The 21,998-nt window shown below is 39.1% G+C and overlaps 1 protein-coding gene across 1 annotated transcript in view; it reads right to left on the reverse strand.

Annotated features, from left to right (window-relative positions):
• The window catches only part of loxl2b (lysyl oxidase-like 2b), a 52,220-nt gene that overhangs the window by 13,104 nt on the left and 17,118 nt on the right, over positions 1-21,998 (reverse strand). The window contains exons 4-8 of the mRNA XM_005948838.3: positions 19,985-20,196; positions 15,517-15,733; positions 10,311-10,494; positions 5,235-5,386; positions 4,509-4,676 (exon numbers count right to left, since the gene is read on the reverse strand). Of these exons, the coding sequence (XP_005948900.1) occupies positions 4,509-4,676; positions 5,235-5,386; positions 10,311-10,494; positions 15,517-15,733; positions 19,985-20,196 (933 nt within the window). The remainder of the gene's footprint in view (positions 1-4,508; positions 4,677-5,234; positions 5,387-10,310; positions 10,495-15,516; positions 15,734-19,984; positions 20,197-21,998) is intronic.

The raw sequence follows: 21,998 nt of genomic DNA on the forward strand, positions 1-21,998 counted from the left end.
ACAATCACCTCAAGGCGCTTTATATTGTACAGTAGATCGTACAATAATAGATACAGAGAAAACCCAACAATCATATGACCCCCTATGAGCAAGCACTTTGGCGACAGTGGGAAGGAAAAACTCCCTTTTAACAGGAAGAAACCTCCGGCAGAACCAGGCTCAGGGAGGGGCGGGGCCATCTGCTGCGACTGGTTGGGGTGAGAGAAGGAAGACAGGATAAAGACATGCTGTGGAAGAGAGACAGAGGTTAATAACAGATATGATTCAATGCAGAGAGGTCTATTAACACATAGTGAGTGAGAAAGGTGACTGGAAAGGAAAAACTCAATGCATCATGGGAATCCCCGGCAGCCTACGTCTATTGCAGCATAACTAAGGGAGGATTCAGGGTCACCTGGTCCAGCCCTAACTATATGCTTTAGCAAAAAGGAAAGTTTTAAGCCTAATCTTGAAAGTAGAGATAGTGTCTGTCTCCCGAATCCAAACTGGAAGCTGGTTCCACAGAAGAGGGGCCTGAAAACTGAAGGCTCTGCCTCCCATTCTACTTTTAAATACTCTAGGAACAACAAGTAGGCCTGCAGAGCGAGAGCGAAGTGCTCTAATAGGGTGATATGGTACTACAAGGTCATTAAGATAAGATGGGGCCTGATTATTTAAGACCTTGTATGTGAGGAGCAGGATTTTGAATTCAATTCTGGATTTAACAGGAAGCCAATGAAGGGAAGCCAAAACAGGAGAAATATGCTCTCTCTTTCTAGTCCCTGTCAGGACTCTTGCTGCAGCATTTTGGATTAGCTGAAGGCTTTTCAGTGAGTTTTTTGGACATCCTGATAATAATGAATTACAGTAGTCCAGCCTGGAAGTAATAAATGCATGAACTAGTTTTTCAGCGATCACTCTGAGACAGGATATTTCTAATTTTAGAGATGTTGCGCAAATGGAAGAAAGCAGTCTTACATATTTGTTTAATATGTGCGATTGAAGGACATGTCCTGGTCAAAAATGACTCCAAGGTTCCTCACAGCGTTACTGGAGGCCAAGGTAATGCCATCCAGAGTAAGAATCTGGTTAGATACCATATTTCTAAGCTTTTCAGGGCCGAGTACAATAACCTCAGTTTTATCTGAATTAAGAAGCAGAAAGTTAGCGGCCATCCAGGTCTTTATGTCTTTAAGACATTCCTGCAGTTTAACTAATTGGTGTGTGTTATCTGGCTTCATGGACAGATAGAGCTGGGTGTCATCTGCATAGCAGTGAAAATGTATGCTATGTCTTCTAATGATACTGCCTAAGGGAAGCATGTATAATGTAAACAGAATTGGTCCTAGCACTGAACCCTGTGGAACTCCATAATTAACCTCAGTGTGTGAAGAGGACTCTCCATTTACATGTACAAATTGGAGTCTATTAGATAGATATGATACAAACCACTGCAGCCAGTACCTGCATGTTCTAATCGCTCTAATAGAATATTATGGTCAACAGTATCGAATGTGCTAAGGTCTAGCAGGACAAGCACAGAGATGAGTCCACTGTCAGAGGCCATAAGAAGATCATTTGTAACCTTCACTAAAGCTGTTTCTGTGCTGTGATGAGCTCTGAAACCTGACTGAAACTCTTCAAATAACCATTCCTCTGCAGATGATCTGTTAGCTGTTTGACAACTACTCTTTCAAGGATGTTTGATATGAAAGGAAGGTTGGAGATTGGCCTATAATTAGCTAAGACTGCTGGGTCTAGAGATGGCTTTTTGAGTAAAGGTTTAACTACAGCCAGCTTGAAGGCCTGTGGTACATAGCCGATTATTAGAGATAGGTTGATCATATTTAAGATCGAAGAATTAATTAATGGCAGGACTTCTTTGAGCAGTTTTGTAGGAATGGGGTCTAAAAGACACGTTGATGGTTTGGAGGAAGTAATTATTGAAGTTAACTCAGAAAGATCAATTGGAGAAAAAGAGTCTAACTTAACATCAATGGTACTAAGAGTAGCTGTAGATAATATTACATCTGTGGGATGATTATTGGTAATTTTTTCTCTAATGATAAAATTTTATTTGTGAAGAAGTTCATGAAGTCATTACTAGTTAACTTAAAGGGATGGTTGGCTCAAAAGAGCTCTGACTTTTTGTCAGCCTGGCTACAGTGCTGAAGAGAAACCTGGGGTTCTTATTTTGTTCTCAGGAAATGATCAGACAGGACAGGAAACACTGTTAAATGTTCAGTTTCAATGCCATGTCTCATGTTTCATTCTAAATACACATGTGACAAATCAGCTAGCTGATAGCTTCTGCACAAATGTTAAGGCTAACTGTTTACCGGCTTTTACTAGCATGTATCTATCCTTCCAGGTAGAGCTGGGCGATAGAACGATAACGATATGTATCGCGATATAACTTTTACTCGATAGAGAAATTAAGCTATCGCGATAGACCTCGCCGCTCTTGTCCTCTTAAAAAAAAAAAAAAAAAAAAAAAAAAAAGGTCAGCCAATCCAAATTAAGTAGCGCAGAGCCGAACCAATCACAGCCGCAGCGTCACGTCGCGTGACTTGTTACGTACAGCACAAGTGCCAAGCCGCACGTGTGTTTGTTTGGGAAGCAGCCAGCGGGTAATGGAGCCAGCGCGTAATGGAGGAAATGAGTGTGCCGACTAGAAAAATCAACCGAGCGTGACCGAAGAGAAAACAGATGATGGTTCCAACGCCGGAGAGATTGTCGAACGGAAGAGCCATAGAAGTTCCGTAGTGTGAAGGTATTTCGGCTATTTCAAGTCTGACAAAAAACAGAGTAGCGTGCACTGTAAATTGTGCCGAAAGCAAGTCTGGAAATACAATAAACTGGTGCATGCGTCACACTGTGCGCCACGTTATTGTTTCGGTGAAATGAATTTCTACAATACTGTTACTGTTAATTCTACTCTCTGCAGTGTTTAAATGCTTACATATACACACAGTTACTGTCCCTCCACACATACGACTCGGTTCTGCTTCTATGCCCCAGCTTTGTTTACTTTTTCCCACCGAGGCTTCTAGACTTCTGATTGGCCAACATTTCTGCACGGTTAGGAATCTAGCGCCACCTGCTGCTTTGGCATGTTCATAGCAGCGTTTTCCTTCATTTCTGCCTTTATGTGTGGACGGGATTATTTTTTAAAACGAAAACGGAAAATCTCCGTTTTCAAAAATACCCGTGTACGTGTGGACGTAGCCTCGTCTCTGACTGGAAGCGCTAATTCGTCATTCGGCTTTTGTCAGACTAAAGTAACTGTTAAAACTGTTTGAAAAGCTCAGCTATACAACAAGGAGAGATTGAGAATTTCCTTTTAGTTCTCTTGTTGTGATTTGGCGCTATATAAATAAAATTGAATTGAATTGAACTGTGAATGTACAAAACAATGAACCTACAGTCTCTTTAATATTATATATGTAGATGAAATGTAATTACTACATGACTAAAAAGTCTCAGGAATTTATGTCACATAACCCTAACAGCTGAGTTTCCAGACTCGTCAGCTAATTCTGATCATAATATACACCAAACAAAGCTCACTGACAGCCAACTGATGCAAACAGTGATTTAACAACTGACAGTTCCTTTTCTGTACTGCACCTTTTAGTCCATCCAAAACAAAAGCAGAATTTTTTAGTTTTTCTGCGCTGTTGGATTGTGGAAGCCCAAACACTCATGATTTGGCTCTAGTTCTCTCTGCTGTCTAGAGAGCAAACTTCTTTAAAAAAAAAAAAAAAAAAAAAGGAAAAAGAAAGACTCCTAAAACAAGTGGAAAGTTTCTTCTTTGTGTCATAGTACATTTTGTATCCCATTTTCCACTGGCAGCACAAGCTATTTGCTGGAAGCTGCTTTCAGTGCTCTGTCGATACATTATTGCAGAGTTAGCTTTGTTCCTTGGATGTGGGTATATATACACTTTATTTCACAGGCCCTATACATACAGCAATTTCCTATCATTTACTCAAAAGAAAGTAAAACACATCTGTGAATTCATTGGTGGTGTTAATTAACAGAAATGCAGAGACTGTGTTAAATTTGTACCAGCCTGATTTATGCTATCCAATTAACTACTAGAATAACCAAGAGGCTTCGAGTTGCTGCACAGCAGGTCAACTGAACATGTTTAAAAAAGGAAGAGTTCTAAAGAGAATAACAGTGGACTTTCAATAATGAATTACAAATGCAGCACCTATTCATGACTTTAAATGAAGCAGCACTTTCAAAGAAATCATCCACTTTGAGGAAATCAGCCCAACAAACTAAACTCACATAGCTTTGTCTCTTTTAACTAGCTTTTTGTGGAAAATGTCTATTGGGTCATTTTCTATAAACTATAAACTAAAGATGAAGAGTCCACGGAGAACTGTGGAGAGGTTGTGCTCAGATTCGTACAGTCTGGCTATAGGACACAAAATTTGTTGGTTTACATTTTAGACATCTAAAGATTTTCACACGGCCAGGCAAACTGATTCCCACCCCCTGGCTGCTGTGACTCATACCTGGAAAGCATTGCTGGCAAAGCCCAGACCCAGCTGTCTACAGACAACCATGGCCTCCATGGTTCTCCAGCCCTCGCTGCACACCGTCCCCCACACCAGAGAGCCATTTCTCTCCACCAGCACCTCCACACGGCCTTCATACGGGTTACGACCTCCACTCAGACGCAGCTGTGGGTGTGGAAAAAAACAACACGGGACTGTTGATGATCATCAGTGCTCTTGGAAGGGACACATTTACAGTGCTTGTTGCCATTAAATGCAAAATGAATACAGATTTAATCAAGATTTCACTGGTACACCTCTACTGCACCATGTACACTTCATACATACTTTTGTAGTAATTATCCAAGTAATGTTCCTCTCAGAGGTCTAAGTCATGACTTAACCTGGGTTCACTCCTGTTCATCCTGTAAACACTTCCTGGCTGAATTTGAGGCAATTTCTATACAATGAGATTAATCAGCTCTGCGTTGTATCAGGTAAACATCTACGTACTTTCAGAAATGACGTTTTCATATTGTAAAAATTGCAGTGTGTCAAGCATTGCATTGCAACACATGTTAGCACAAACTAAAGAACACTTAAAGTATTCATGTTATTATGTTATACAGTAGAAGGAACTCCAGTTCTTGTCTACTGGACGAACTGCTGAGTGTTGCACTGTGAACTCATTTCCTAGAGCAGCTGTGTTAACCAGTATTTGGCTGTAGTGAAATGGAAACCAACCCTTTCCTGGAAGCCCATTTTTGGGACATTACATCTGACGGCTGCATCCTCCTCATGGCTACAACCCAGAGCCTCCTTATTGAACGAACACTCAGTTATGGACTTCTCAAATCCTGAACACTCCACCTCATTCATATGCACTGGGCCCATACCTGAAAAATGCACACAAAGAAGCAGATTCAGTTTGAATTCCACTGAAGGTGACTGAGGGAATACAAATCTGTATGTTGGGTCTTGTTACATATTAAAAAACACAATTCTGGTGTAATAAAAAAATCTAAAATTCAAAGCTTCAAAGAAAAACATGTTTTCTTTCCTAGAGTGAGGCGCCTACATGCTAAATATGAGGTCAGAGTCAAAAGTTAATTAGTTTAGCATTAAGGCAAGAAACTAGGAGAAAACAGGAAAAACAGGAAGTAGGAATTAGCATCTATCAAGAAGCTGGTGCAGAAGGTTTTCAGTCTATTGCAATTTATAGTGTAATAAATTGCATTTTAAAATATAAGCTTAATTGTTGTTTAGTTTAATTATTGTCCATTGTTCTCCAATGGAACAATTGGCCATGGAAAGATAGGGTCGGGTTCAGAGCTCAGCAAGGTTAAATATCTGAGGATCTTGTTCTGTGTCCCAACCCTCATTATCTCTGGTTACAGGGGCACCTCTAGAATTTTTTCGTAGAGGTGGCTATATGGGGGTTACTGAAAATATTGTGGTGGCACACTAAAACCAGAATTTCCAGTTTTATTATGCTGTCGTCAAATATAGGTTAGTTGAAAATTATGGCAAAAAAAGGGAAAGAAAAGAATGATTTGCCGAGTTAATTTCCTGCTATTAATCACTGAAAATAGGTACATATGAAAAACAAATACGATTTTGAAATCCATAATGATCAGTTTTGATTGATTGGATCGTATAAGAGTTTGAACTGTTGCCTGTCTACGTTGGCTCTGAGATGCACCAGTGATCTCTCCATGGATTGGCACCAGTTTTTCTGCAAACCTATTACATTGTTTCACACATAGGTGGCAGGGCTCGGCCTTACATATGTGTAAGAGCTTAGACATCTTGAGGAGAGCTGCTACTCCTTGCTGTAGAAAGGAGAAAGCTGAAGCATTGCAGTAGGAGACCCAGAGTATGCCCAAAACTCGTTGGGGTGATTATAGATCTAATTTAACGTGGTAGCACATCACGATCCAAGAAGAGGAATTTAAAAAAAAACAACAAAAAAAAACAAAACACTGGACCTCTCTGTGACCCTGCTGTTACTGTGACATAACACAATAAAATGAAGAAAATGGATGGATGGACATAATCATGTTCTACAAAACAGTGATATTGTAACACTGTGAGGTCTAATGCTTCATCGGTGAAGACAACAACCCTACAGTTTCCACAACATGCTGTGTTGGTCAAACCCTTAACCCATCTTTTGAAGAAAAGCAAAAAAGGCTTTTTGTAAAAAACAGTCAGTTAATAGCATCTGTTAGAATATCTCCTGATAGGCAAGACATGGAAGAACAACGTTTTAAAGAAACAAAAAAATAGATATTCACTGATGATGACTTAAACCACTGAGGGTTAGAGAGTTTCTGTTTGTCCTCTTTCTTCCATGAAGTATGGAAGAAGTTTTAGAACAGGGGTGTCAAACTCAAATACACAGTGGGCCAAAATTCAAAACTGGAACATTTATTAATATTTATTGAAAAAAAAAATCTTCCTCCAAATATAAGAATGAATCTTTTCTTATGGACTCAAACAAGTTTTGCTAAAAAACTGAATATGGAACAAGCAAAGCTTAATACTAAACAATATATATATTAGCTGTATAATACCAGTAGGCCAGCTCTAATAGTAATTTGGTGTGGCTTCGCAGGCCAAATGTAATTAGGCTGCGGGCCAAATTTGGCCCGCTTGCCAGAGTTTGACACCTATGTTTTAGAACCACTAAAACCCATCAGGAGCAGCAGCAGTCCATCTAAAAGTGTCAGAAGTCCTTTAAAAGAATTTGCAGAGCAAAGAATTTGCTGCTTCTCAGCAGCTCAGACTGGACAGAACTAAGGAAAGCATGAATTTAAATATACAGAGATTCTTGTCAAGACCTGGTCTAATGGTCCAAAACCAAAATAAATCTGCAAATCTTTTTGTTTTAATTCTATTTCTGTCACTTTTGTTTAGAGAGTGTAGTCTAATAGTAAGTTAAAAAAAGCAAAAACCCCACATATGCCCAGGGTTCCTTTACAAACTAATCATACAAAGAAGCAGACCACGGAGCTAAATAGGAAAGACTAAGCCAGCTAAGCATGGAAACAGAAGGTCATACATACAAGAGGATCAATAAATCAAAACCCTCAACAACTAGAACAGTTCCACAACAGCAACTACACATCACATTGCCTGATGATTTCTGAGGCCCTGTAAGCACAAATGTAAAGCCACTTAACCTGCAGATCAGCTCAGTCTGCTCCACAGACACAAAGTATTAATTGTTCAAGTCTGACTTGTATGTTATGTCTTTATAACTATAACATATTTATTTCCAATTTTCCCTTTGTCTTATGGTGTAGAATTACTATCTGGGCTGACTTCTATTTTCCATGAAACATTAAAGGCAGCGATGAGAAACCCTGATGGAAAAAGCTACTTTCTCTTCGTTTCAAATTTTTCCACGTCTAACGTGACTGGAATGTGCAGCAGTGTACAGCATGTCCCTGCCTTTTCTGAAGAAATGTTCTTCTTGTTGCCAGGTATCCACACACTACTAGAGAAAATGTGATTTTTCCACCTTATATGCTGAAAAAAAAAAAAAGCTGTGTGTTTAATACACTTGAACACTGGTGAGATATCTGCTGCGTGTGTAAGTTAAAAGTGTGTTTGTGCCACATTTTTGTTAGGTGTGTGCTGCTGACTTCCAAACCTGCCAGTGGCATAACGCAGCTCGTGCAGGTTATGAAAACCTTAAAGTGAAGCTGCTCACAATAAAAGCCTCCACTGAAAATAAGAAGTCAGTGGAAAAAAAACCCAAAACAAAAGACAAGAATCACAAACTTTGCTGTGTACATTTCAATATATTTGCCCACTCCAAGAAGTACGACATGAAAAATCATTATTTCACCATTTTTAAACAGGATAACAAAAGTAAAGTGTACATCAACAATTAACATAGTGCACTCATATTAATCTAATATCTGTATGAAGGGTTTCTGCCACAAAAATGTTTAACCTCTTGGCTACCAAAGAAACCCATATGGAAAAGATATATATAAATCTTATAAAGTTTGTATCTGTCTTGTGTGAAACTTGTATGAAAAGCATATAAGTGTGAAAACAGACATAAGATCCCTTGAAAAATTATATAATGAAACTTGTATGTTTTGGATACTTACTAAAACAATGTATGAAAGTAATGCGAAAGTGGCCACTTTCATGAGTAAATCATGTAAGCCTTATATGATTTACTCATGAAAGTGGCCACTTTCATGAGTAATCACATATTAGTTTTTACTATTTCTTTTCCATATGGGAAGTGGAGCTCAATGTTGCACCGTACAGTAGCGCGATCAATCTGGTTCAAGTAAACTGTATCAATACTTAGGCAGTAAAGATCTGATTGAACTTACTCTTTAAAAGCTCATATTATGCAATAGCTGCAATACTATTTTAAAATTTTACGCACTTCTAATCAATATTTTTTGTCAAAGATTGATTAAATGTACTGGTAACACTTAATATAATATGACATAATATGGCCCGCAACTAAGGGTGTCATTCCACTGTAAATAAATGTCATTTCTATGCATTTTAGTTAAAACACTTTTAATCTGTTTATTTATTTTGATTGAAATTACAATGTGCTGTAATTATATTTACCTACCAATACTTAAAAGGTAGGGACACTAGAATAAGGGGGTAACAAGTCTGATTTTTACCGGAAATAAAGAAATAATTTTGCTGTAGCTAAATTTAAGCATTCTGTAAATAATTTTAAGTTGCGAATCAGTAATTTTAGGTCGTGCATAAGCAATTTCAAGTATTGCTTAAATTCATGGATTTTACAGGAAAAGAGACAAATTATATTTTAGGTAATTCTATGTACTCATAAGTAATTTTAAGTACAGCCTAATGTCTTGGTAATTTACTGGAAAAATAATATTTCCTCATCTTACAAGCACTCTGTACTTTTTGGGGTGTGGGGCGTATTATAGAGTGGCTTAACCTTTCAGGTATCTTCTGTAAACATTTCAAAGTTATGTTTGAACAGTATGTTTGAGCAGCTATGGCTGCATCATTATCATGTCACACAGGTCTGTAAATTTTGATGGTATTCTTTTCATATTCAAATCTTCTACCCAGCAAAGATCGTGACTATCCAGTGGCCAATTTAACAGCTAAAACAGCAGAACTGTTTCATTGTGTTGGTGAAGCACATAAATGGAGCTACAATGAGCAATGGGCCAACATTTAGTGGGCCTGTTTAAGAGATGAATCCCCAACATAAACATGTACAGTTGTAATTGCACTACATTTTTCAGTGTTGTGGTTAGTTTCTTGCATTACCACTAAACAGCTGACAAAATGCCACATGCAAACTAAGGGCAGATTTTATAACCTTGTCTATGAGTTCATGTTCCTCTGGCTGCAAAAGGGTGATATAAGCAGAAAAGTTTAAAGGCTAGAATTACTTCTCTGAAATGTTTGGGATATGTGGTTTTGCTCCACAGTCAAGCCCTTCCATTCTGTGCCATGTAGGAAATATACACAGACATTTGTTCCAGGAGTAAAGTCGTTTGGAGCTCAGTGTCATGGGTTATTTTCAGATCTACTTTGTAATCAGCCCATCATTTTGTTTTTTTTCCCTTAAGTTCGTGCAGCTCACATTTCATGTCCTTCTGCTTCCCTCATTGGTTGCATTACAAAGCTAAGGAGAGAGCACCGCTCTAGCTTAGGCTGGTCTAATTTTATGTATTTGTTTCCTTTTCTCAGAACTTTCACTACTGTGAAGTCCCAATCAATGAGCAGGCATGAAAACAATCTGTCAGTATTTTTTTAATAAAAATAAATGATATAAAACCAGTATACCTTGTCCAAGGCGACCTCCAGACAGAGCCTCCTTTGCTGTACCAAAGCCCAGCTCTCGACACACCACTGTGGCAGACAGCAGGTTCCACTTGTCATCACATATGGTTCCCCACTCTCCATTTTTCAACACCTCCACTCGCCCCTCGCCTACGATGGCCCCACCACGGAGACGAACCAATGGTTGCTGAAGACGACAAACACAAACACCGCAAAAAGAGGTCACTGTAAAAACTGAACTATCCAAAAAAGAAAAATCACATATTTGAGTTATTCTAGTACTTTCAAAACCCTAAAAGCTGAACATTTCCTTCTCTGTGATGAGAGAGCAGAGGCAGCAGACTGGGTGGTTTTATGTTTATAGAACAAGCTATTAATGCGATTCTCCCATTAACTGTTTGCATAAACTGAAAGTGTTTAATTTTACAAGTAAAGCACGGAAATCTGGTTTACTGAGCTTTGTATTCACAAGGAGAAAACCCAGACATCTTTATGTGTGGGCTCTGGAATAAGTTTTCACTCAGATTTCCTCAGCACTATTAACATTAACATTAGTCTAAAAATGTGACACATAGATAAATGTCAGGATCAGGGTAAGTGAGGCACCGGTTTACTCTAACCCTCATGGCGTATGTGAATGTAGGACACGGGCAGGTATAAAACCTTAGAGACACTCCTGACCAGCAAGTATCAGCAGTGGTACAAGGACACACAAACTGTGACCATGATGGTGGCAGGCTGTTGGACACCACATCGTCAAAACCAACAGAAGGGCTTCGGTGGCTTAGGACAGTAAATTTTAATGAGTGTCACAATGCAGGAAGTCACACTCTTTTATGTATGTTGTTACATAGCAGCCATCTTGTCAAAATAACACTAACACCAGCCCAACTTCTAATGCTTAGGGTAAAAAAAAGAAAGTCGTCCAATTTGTTCAATATCATTTACACCATTAAAGCAGACAGGTATGTTACAGATATTTTTGGAAGGAGACAAGCTGCTTGGGTAAATATGAGTTTTCTAGACTCAAAACAACTTCCAACATATTGGTAATGAAGAGATATTCCCCTTCATGCCAGCGATGTTCACCCAATGAAAGTGACTTCCTTTTCATCGGCAACATTGCCACTGTGCATAAAGCCATTGGTAAGGATTGAACGACCATGCCAAATACTTCAAAATGCTGTCCCCATCCTCTAGGGCAGGGGTGTCAAACTCAAATACACAGTGGGCCAAAATTCAAAACTGGAACAAAGTCGCGGGCTAACGTTAATATTTATTGAAAAAAAAAAAAAATCTTCCTCCAGATATAAGAATGAATCTTTTCTTATGGACTCAAACAAGTTTTGCTGAAAAACTGAATATGGAACAAGCAAAGCTTAATACTAAACAATATATATATTAGCTGTAGAATACCAGTAGGCCAGCTCTAATAGTAATTTGGTATGGCTTCGCGGGCCAAATGTAATTAGGCCAGAGTTTGACACCTATGCTCTAGGGTCACAAACTCTCAACCTGCAGTGAGAATGTTTAGAATGTGTTGAAGTTCCAAGATGAGACCGAGACCCTGATGTCATCCCTGTGGTGGCACAATGCAAAAAAATATCCTTGGGCAAGATACTAACCCCATGTTTGCCTACTGGTGGCGGTCAGAGGGCCCGGTGGCGCCAGTGTCCGCAAGCCTCGCCTCTGTCAGTGCGCCCCAGGGCAGATGTGGCTAAAATGTAGCTTGCCATCGCCAGTGTGTGAATGTGTGTGTGAATGGGTGAATGACTAAATGTAGTATGAAGCGCTTTGGGGTCCTTAGGGACTAGAAAAGCGCTATACAAATGCAGGCCATTTCCACCTAGAACAGAGGTTGTGCGTTCAAATAATGGTGGGTTTTTTTGTTGTTGTTTTTTTTCTTTCTCATGCTTCTCTTGAGAATTTTTTTCAAAGTTTGGTTTATTTTGCTTTTATTTTTTCAAATTGATAAGTAGACAGTAGAATACAATAACATAACAAAAACTTTCTCTTACCAGAAAGTCTAACATGCTGGCAGCGATAGATCTCTAAGTACATAACAATTTCAATGTAATTTGTGATTGATTGCATCTTTTATATTACTAAGCATGTAAATTAATGTAAGATTTTTATATTTCATAGCCACATAAATGAATAATAATAATAAAAGGATTCGCTTCAAAAGTAAGACAGTTATATTAAAATGGGTTTCCTGCACTAAAAACTTAAAAGAAGTTTTGAAAGAACAAAGAAAACAAAATAAATATACAGAAAATACAAAACTATTCTCTTAAAAGTAAATAGTACATAGAAAATGAGCTGCCTTGGTGGAGGTTTGCACTTGTGGAGTACTTTTGTTTATTTTTGTTTTGTTTTTCAAATTTTTAAACTTGGGTTTAATTCAATTCTTTTGAGTCAGATCTGCAGAGTGTGTTGGATCATTTGGATCATGATGTCAGGGACACCACTCCCATCCATCCACCATCTGTGGAACGTGACAGGATGCCTGCAAGCTCCGACCTCACATTAGACCATGAATGAAGCCACGCAGAGATAAATTCTTCTTGGCTTACTGTCAAACTAAGCTAAGAAGAATTCATGACCCCTGACATCTTAAGAGGGTGCGAGTGAGAAAATGGGCTTCTTTACCTACTGTTGAGGTCAGATGTCAGAGTGAGGACAAGAACGACCTCTGCAGAGCTGGCAGGGATTCAAGTGTTCAAAATGAAAAGCTACTGTGGAGGATGAACAAACTGAAAGCTACGTGGTCGAAACAGTCTTGCTGTGGATTATTTTCTAATTTAAATGCATTGATTTTCTACACATGGTCGAAAGTGTAAATGCCCAAGTTTACACCCTGACCTACCTGAATATTTAAAGCAGCCTCCGCTGCCGCAAAGACGTCGGATGGTTAGATCATCAGAGGACCACAAACCTAACCCTAGCCCTAATTCTGTCTAGGCAATCAGAATATCAAATTTGTGTTTTAATTAAATTGTTCTCCCGAGGCTTGGCAATCAGGGAACACACTCATTTTAACTCAACACACATCAAAAACCATTTACATTTTCCCCAAAAACTCATATTTGCCTTTCCCTTGGGGTAGAATTAGTATTCTCAGCCCTAAACTCTAACACTGAGTCCATACTCTCAGAATATGTTTTTGGCTCATGTGCCCCTAACAGAGTTGTTACTGGGGGTACTTATAACCCCAAACGATAAATCTTTCACTATAACGTTAGCTAAAAACCCACTGCAAGTTTAGTATTTTTTTTATATGTCACTTTTATATGTCACTTCAAATGTGGAAGAATCATATAGCCACATAGAAGGGCTTTCCTGCACTTACCTGTGTGTGTATGAATCACTAGTACTGAGGACACAGCTGAAAAACTCATACACTGACCCGAAACACCAACAACTGTAAAATGATGGTTCAAATGCAGGAGTAACTGTTTTAGTAAGCGATGATGGCACAACAACCAAAACTATTCTGCAAGTCAAGAACCAGCAATGGCAGAGAGCTTCCTACCCCACAGTAGAGCAGGGCGACATGACCAAAAATATTTATCACGATATACATTTGAAAATTTGTGATAACGGTATATTTTATTTTTAAGAAAGTGCCCTATGTCTCTGGGGCAGCACGGTGGCACGGTGGTTAGCACTGTTGCCGTACAGCAAGAAGGTCCTGAGTTCAATTCCACCATCAGGCCGGGGTCTTTCTGTGTGGAGTTTGCATGTTCTCCCCGTGTTTGCGTGGGTTTCCTCCCACCATCCAAAGACATGCAGCTTGTGTGGATAGGTTAATTGGAAAATCCAAATTGTCACTAGGTGTGAATGTGAGTGTGAATGGTTGTCTGTCCTTGTGTGTTAGCTCTGCAACAGACTGGCGACCTCTCCAGGGTGTACCCCGCCTCTCGCCCTATGACAGCTGGGATAGGCTCCAGCGCCCCCCGCGACCCTGAAAAGGATAAGCGGTAGCGAATGGATGGATGCCCTATGTCTTCATCATAAAAAATGGGATGCGTTGGTGATTTCCCATGATACACCTATTCACTAACTTACATGAAATTCGACTTTCCTTAATGCTGCTGACAGAGACAAAAAGAACAGCAAACGGCTATAGTGAACATCAAAATTAACACTGTCGTGAGGCCATGAAGTTAAAGTCAGCAGTAATATGTCTAAAACGTAAGGTGTGAGGTGAAATCCTCTCTAACAACAGCTCGTAGCTGAAATGTTGTGGCCGAAATCTCCAACTGTGGCAGATTTGAGATATTTTCAAATATAATCTTATCTGCAAGCAGAGGAGTCTGGAGCTTCAACAGACTTTTACTACAGATGGCAGTGATGGAGTAGGAATGAACATTAAGGTTTAAAAAAATCATTTATGAGGATGGAAACACATTTTGACTGTATCTGCTTGCTTTCTATGAATGTTGTCAAATAGCAGTAAATATAAATCAAATTTTTGCGTGTTTTCGAGAGAACTCCACAGGGCAGCTCTAACCCTGCGAGTAAAGAGTGCATCTGCTCAGCTGCCCCTGCTGCAAGACAAAAGATTTGTAGCCAAAGCATCAGAAAGAAAAAGATTACATTTTCCATTTTAGATTCTTACATCTGAGCAGAGAATGAATCACGCCTTCAGGAAACAGTGATTAGCCTTTGTGAATTACATTTAGAATTCATGAAGTCAGCCTGAGCACTCACTTATGCTACTACACAGTGCTTTTTTGGAGGGCTTGTTTGAGTCATATCCTTATCTTCCTGAATTTCTTAGAGAATAAAATTTAAATAAAGTATGAAAACTACCCCAAAGATACAGCCTTACTAATTCTGGGTCTTATACTTAAAGAAAGAATAATAGTTGACACTGGTGCTGCTGTTCTTTCCCTGCCCTGAGAGTTTTACAAGACTGGGCCATTTTTTAAACTCTGAGATGACAGTAACTAATTTTGACAAAGGCATTTCCAAAGCAGCTCCAGCTGCAGTTCACCAAGCGACATGGAGCCATCTTTGCTTAACATCGAACCAAAACATTTCATGCATTCACCCTCTATATCAGAGCCAGTGAACCGAGCTGAACTCAAGCAGCTATTTCCTATGTCAGCTTTGTTTACCATTTCAGTTTGTTCACACCATTCATGCAGCACCCACTTATCGTTACATCGCTTGTTGTACTGACACAATGTGGGGTTTTTACCTCTTGTCGGAAGGCCTTCCTAAATCCCGTCATGAGTGTTGGGGCAAAGTCTTTACCAGGCACGCAGCTCACCACCACAGGCAATCCTCTAGGGCAGGTCCCATTGGACTTCTCCAGTACAGCCTGGCCCAGTTTACAGCTGGACAAGTGTGCTTCATTGCCAGTGCAGTTGACAGAGTAGTCCCAGTATGTGGGCTTTCTCCTGCGAGCAAACATCCTGCACAGATAAAGGTGATGAGAAGAATTTTCAACTAGGTATAACACAATGTTACTATTTCTGTCTTAATTGAGAGCATTGAGCTGCACTACTCAAGATTTTTATATAAACAACAGGTGCAATAACAATCTGTAATAAGGGAGGTGTTACAGTCACAAAGAATTAACAGCCATCTCCACAGGTCACTGAAGTTCCACTGTACATGTTCGTGTCACTATCTGCTTATTAAAACATGACATATCTACATACTACTGCCAGGTGCAAGGCCATGACTGCCCACCGTATACATCCAACCACTGAAGAATCGTCAAGACAGTTTCTGTAGGTGGTATGACCTGAAGTTGTAAAGTTGAAAGTCTGAGGTGTACAAAGCAAACAGGAATGGAGACAGCACAGTTTGCTAGCTAGTCACTAATCTGAGATGGTTGAGGTGTTTACTGACATTTCTTGTAGCTTCTCTCAGCAGCAGCAGCGGCAACTGAATCAGGTTAAATACAGTCTATGCAGCCTATGTGAAAGACCAGATTACAACAGGACAGACAGCGTTTAGTTTTCATTTGCTGCTGGCGAGAAGGAAAGTCCAAAGGAGCAGCCCAAAGATGAGCTTTGCCTCTAAAGCAATTTGAACACATATGCGATGAATATCAGTGCTGCCTTAAAGGACTAACGATTTAATAAAGTAGTTGTCCTAAAGCTGTGAAAGTTTACTTTCATAAAATCTCATTAAAAAGGGTCATTGTCAAGTTACGATTTTCAAGACTTAATTAACTTTAAGGTTAATGTCATCCTTCACTACAACTTTTCAACCCCAAATTAATTATTATGTTTGCAGTGAATAAACAAATGGGTTTTTTTATGTCTCGTGATTTAATTACAACGATTAATAACTCAGCTTGTGCAAATAGCAGACTTCTGTGTTGTAAAACAGTTTTATAAAGTCACTATCTATATACAAAGTGGACACTGAACATGAACCAAACTAGGAGTAGCGCACAAAGTCAGACTATTGATTCATTTCATCCTGTTCTCTCTCTTAAGATTAGGATAAATGTTTAAAATGTTGCATGTTCTTATCTACTGCCCTAATATTAACCATGGGAGACCTAAGTTGTCATTGGTGACAACCCCGAAGACTAAACAATCTTCCTTAGTGTCATCTTTAGACATACTAAACGCAAGAGAAAAGTTTCTAGACATTAGTTCTTACAATGTCTTGATGAATCATCCAGGTAAGTACGTCGCAGAAAGTTTCATCATTTATTAATTCATTTATTCACTCTACGAAGAAGTCAACAGGATGAGTGACTAAACAGTTCTACCACTGAAAACGCACCATCAAGAATCAACTTTCTGGAATTTACTTACTTGGATGATTGAACATGCATCAAGACATTGTAAGATCTAATGTCTAAGAACTTTTCAAGAGATTAAGCATGCAGCCCTTTGTTCTTTCAATTTCCATGTTCATTGTCAAATAATTTAGAATATAAGTTAACTTACAGATCTAGCAGTTACTCAATCATTTTTGTGTGCAACAATGTTATAGCCTCAAGTCAGTTTTAACTGCTGTCTCAAGTCCCTAGTGGGGGTACTCCCCTTATAGCTTTTTAATAAGGTGTGCATTTCATAATCTTTTGATCTATAATTCTAATGCCAAGCTGTTCTGCTAAGTCACAATAACCAGAAACCAACAATGTACTATTTACTATTTTAGTACTATGTACTATTTTAACTCAATAATATTCCAGGTCAAAACACTGAATATGTACTGTTTTATAACTTTATAAATTCACTTTTTACATTTCATGAAGACGCTATTGTGAAAATCTCAAGCCAATAGGACAAAAGACAAATTCAGGATTATGAAACTGTCACATTTATTTTATAATGTCAGCCTGTGAAAGTACACTGTGGCCAAAGCAGGCTGACACGTAGATGGAAAGTTAGGAAGCTGCTGCACTCTGCTTTGGTTACCTAAAGCAGAGGGGAGACTTCCAACTCAGCCAGACAGTAAATTTAAGGTTAACTTGAGTGCCTGAAGTTTTGTGGTACACCATGATTAACTTGTGGCCATTTGGCCTAATGTAAGCAAGATTTAGATTTCTCAGCAGTTCCTCGCACACTGCAAAACGTTTTTGTAATGCACCTATACTGAAAATACAGGAGTCAGGCACGGGTTTTGCTGTAAAAGGCCTGTAATGTCAGGAATGTAATGGGACACACATTAGAGGATTAAAGATTATTCCATTGTTTACAATGCTTGGTCCTGGCACATTGCAATACAATGCCTAAATGCAATACAATGCCTAAATGCCTAACATTAAGCTTTGATATATCTATTATAGGTGTGAAAACAGAATATTTAACAGGGACATGTCGTGCTTTTCTGAATTTCATTTACTATATACAGTTTTTAAGGAAGGTGTTATGGAGAGATTTCACAAGATCTCAGCCTGTTCTGAACTCATTAACAATGCTGCAGTTCACATGTGTGAATTTTAACATTGCTAATGAGTTCGGAGCAGAGCAGAGAGTTCCCAGAAGCAGCTGTCCACATTTTAGCCTTTGCTGTTAAGGATGGGTTAGGGTTGTTTAGTGGGTTGTTGGACTGACCATTGGTATAGTTTGGATGATGGAAGTGCACAAGCAGTTGACATCCAGCCTCTGTTTGTGTTTGTAGCCTTTCAAGGTTTCCAAAAGCGAGCCAGTCACATAGTAGTATAGGCTGACTACTACATAGGCTGACTGTAGGGGGTGGTGTGTGGATTGAGGAAGGTTAGAGAGAGGAGAGCAGATATATATATAATCTGAACAGCCAGATAACTGGCAAGTTTTCTTTATCTCTATTTCATGCAAATGAGAACCCAGGAAAATAATATATATGATTTTCTTTATTATCATATATATTATTAGTTTTAATCAAAATTACTAAAAAGTATGGGCCAGATTATTTGTATGTGCCATGGCTGATAATAAACCAGCTGACTCAATTGTTGCATCTGTGCTTTTTGCATTTGGAGTATATGTAGTTGAAACACAACGCTGAATGAACTGCAAATCATTTCCTGGGTTTGGCTTTGGGCGTTTTGCTTTCTTTCTTGATAATTACTGGAAAATTTTAGGTGTTGTGATAGAGATGCACAATAAAGCTGCAAGGAGCAGAGGTAGTGATGGTAGATGAGTTAAAATACCTGGGGTCAACCATCCAAAGCAACCAGCAGAGTACAAGAGAGGTGAGGAAGACATTGCAGGTAGGGTGGAGTGGATGGAGATGGGTGTCAGGGTTGATTTGTGACAAAAGGACAGCAGCAAGACAGGAGTTCGAGCTGGAGATGTCAAAGGTGAAGATGCTAAGATTTTCTTTGAGAGCACCAGGACCACCAGAGGGATAGCTCAGGTCAAAAAGTTTGGAGACAAAGTTAAAGAGAAAAGGCTGAGATGGTACATTAGCAGAGGAGGTATATTTAATGTATTGGACCAAGGATGTTGAATATGGAGATGTCAGGCAGGAGAAAAAAGGGAGTCAACACAGAAAATCCATGGATGTAGTGAGGGACGATATACAGAGGATGGTGTGACAGAGCAGGATGCTAAGGATAGAGTGACATGAAGGCAGATGATCTGTTGTGTTGACCCGTAAGAGGAGCAGCAGAAAGAAGAAGATAAAGATACACAATCCACAAAGATTTCAGTAAGACCCTGAAATTTATCAAGCCTCCGCAGAACTCTAACCTAGTCAGTGTACTGAGCTGCCAGAGTAATGAAGTGATTGAGGTTAGTCACTCATGTTGGATTTGGTCAAACACTGTAATGATGATGTATTCATTTGAATTTTTTCAGCCCCCCTTCCACGTTGCTGTACTCTACAGTTTGAGACTTAGATGAATTTTGCAGCAGTGATCTGCACGTGCTGGTTGAGAAATCTACCAAATCTATATATATGTAATTATATATATTTTTCATCCATGTGAGGCACCGAGGGGAGTTTGCTAAAGATGTAATTACCAATTTGTGGCACAGAAAAAAAGAGGGAAAAAAAATTAGGATTTGCCATCTGTCATCCAGTCTCCTGCAGATGCATTTTTTTTTCTGTACCCAACAAAACACCCACTGAGTCACAGCATTGAAACAGTAGCCACATTATTCTGACATACCTTTTAATATCCTGAATTTCTATATAAGTGCCCTTTAGTCATTTAAAGTTTAAACTCTAATCTGCTCTTTGAACCACCCAGGACCACACATACTCACTTGTAGACTCTGGGATTGTACTTCCTCTCCCCGGGGAAGCCAAACATGCCACAGATCACTCTGCTGTTAAACTGGGTCCAGTCTTTGTTACAGATCTGCTTCCATTTGCCACCGTCTTTGACCTCCACGTAGCCTTCCATCACAGGGATCCGCTTACGGTAGGATGACAGAATGGCTCGAATCTGCACATCCTCTACATGAATGTCAAGATTCTGTAGACAATATATTGAGAAACAACATTTAAAAAGCAAACAAACAAAAAATAAATAAATAAAAGCACAAAAAAAGCAAAAACAATCTTTCTTTTTAAACAGCAACTTGCACTTTTCTTTATGCTAAAGTTTGGGCCTTGTGGGCATGTAACATATGTTGTTGATTTTTGAAGTGGAAAGATGCAACAGCCACAGTAAACACACATTCAAAAGCTTTTTCCCAAATGTATTGTAACTTTTCTGTCATGAAATTATAAGCACTCCCAGCAAAAGCTTACATTACTGACTAAACCACCATGCATAGACCCACAGAGACACATCTCTGCCCAAAAACTAACTTCCAGATCTCAGCAATATATAATGATAGCCTATACACTGTGTAAGCTAATTCGTTAATTTAGCTTCCTGTTAGTAGGGGGGTTTGCAACCAAATAGAATTTGCTATGTAATCAAATCACATGGTACCGATTTCCCATGAGAGTGCAGTCTCTATTTCAGAATGAAAATGAAGACGGTGCAGTGAGCATACAGCTTGCTGAATACAAATAAAGTTAGCCACAGGTTAGCTAAAGCTCACTGCTAACTGACGATCCGTTTGCCTGTCTTTACATAGCTCAGTTAAGCGCCAGCAATGTAAAGCTGGGTCTTTATTTTGCCATTAAAGTCATAATGTTATACATTCGCAATGAATATTCAGAAACCTGAATAATACTGGAAGCAGACCTTTTCAATATATCAGCCACCAGAATGAGATATGCAACACATTCAATTCAATTTATTTAAAAAGCACCAAATCACCACAACATTTGCCTCAAGTTTCATTTTGTCGTAAGTTAAAGACCCTTACAATAATAGAAAGAAAATCCCAATAATCAAACAACCATCTGTGGGAAGGAAAAACGTCTTTTTAACAGGAAGAAGCAGAAGTCTAGCAAAACCAGGCCCAAGAAGAGGCAGCCATCTGCCGTGACCAGTTGGGGATACTTCAAACACTAGATCATAAACAATACTTGTGAACGATTACACTTATTTGCAGATTACAGTATCACAGGCAACTGAGGAACTGAGATACCAAACAGATTTCAGATGCTAACTTCTGCTCTTAATTTTCACAGTTCCTTAAATGCTGGTTCTTAATAATTTTGGTCAATGGAAATTACCCTGTTTAGTGGACACCAAGGTTTGAGACTGGAAAGTGACACAAACACAGCCTATGGGTTCACAAGCTAGTTTACTCCTAGTACTGGTCCCAAGCCCCCCAAAATGGAAAGTCTTTATCACGAAGGGCTTCCATTGTAAAATCTTTGCCAAATACGCTTCATCCATGTGCCACATGATCCATCTGCTGTGGCAACTTGACAGGAAATGAGAGAGAAGCCAGATGTATCATATAGAGGACCACAAGGTTGGTGAGTGTTACTACAAGGTTAGAATAGTCAGAAAAATGTCATTGCACAGAAAAAAACCCAACTTTTTTTTTTTCCAAAAAAGACTTCAATAGTGTAACCCAAGCTATATACCACATCTGTCTTGAAATAGCTATTCCTGTGTTACATTATGCATAATCAAAAACTCTTACCCCCTGTACAGCTGCTCAGCAGTGCTCTGTCTGCATTGGTTATAAATCTTCCCCAAACTGCACAAACATTTTTACAGTGAATTATCTTATTAAGCCTAATCACCGTGGCCGACTGCCTTCTTACAGGTTTTTCTGGCTTTAGAAGCCAAAGGCATCAAAAGGTTTCTATGGCAAAATGTGCAACATGTTTTAGCCTGTCCCAGTTAAATCCACAAACACCGTA

The sequence above is a fragment of the Haplochromis burtoni genome, unplaced genomic scaffold, assembly GCF_018398535.1.
Source record: "Haplochromis burtoni strain Fernald_Lab_line unplaced genomic scaffold, NCSU_Asbu1 Contig_585, whole genome shotgun sequence".
NCBI lineage: Eukaryota > Metazoa > Chordata > Actinopteri > Cichliformes > Cichlidae > Haplochromis > Haplochromis burtoni.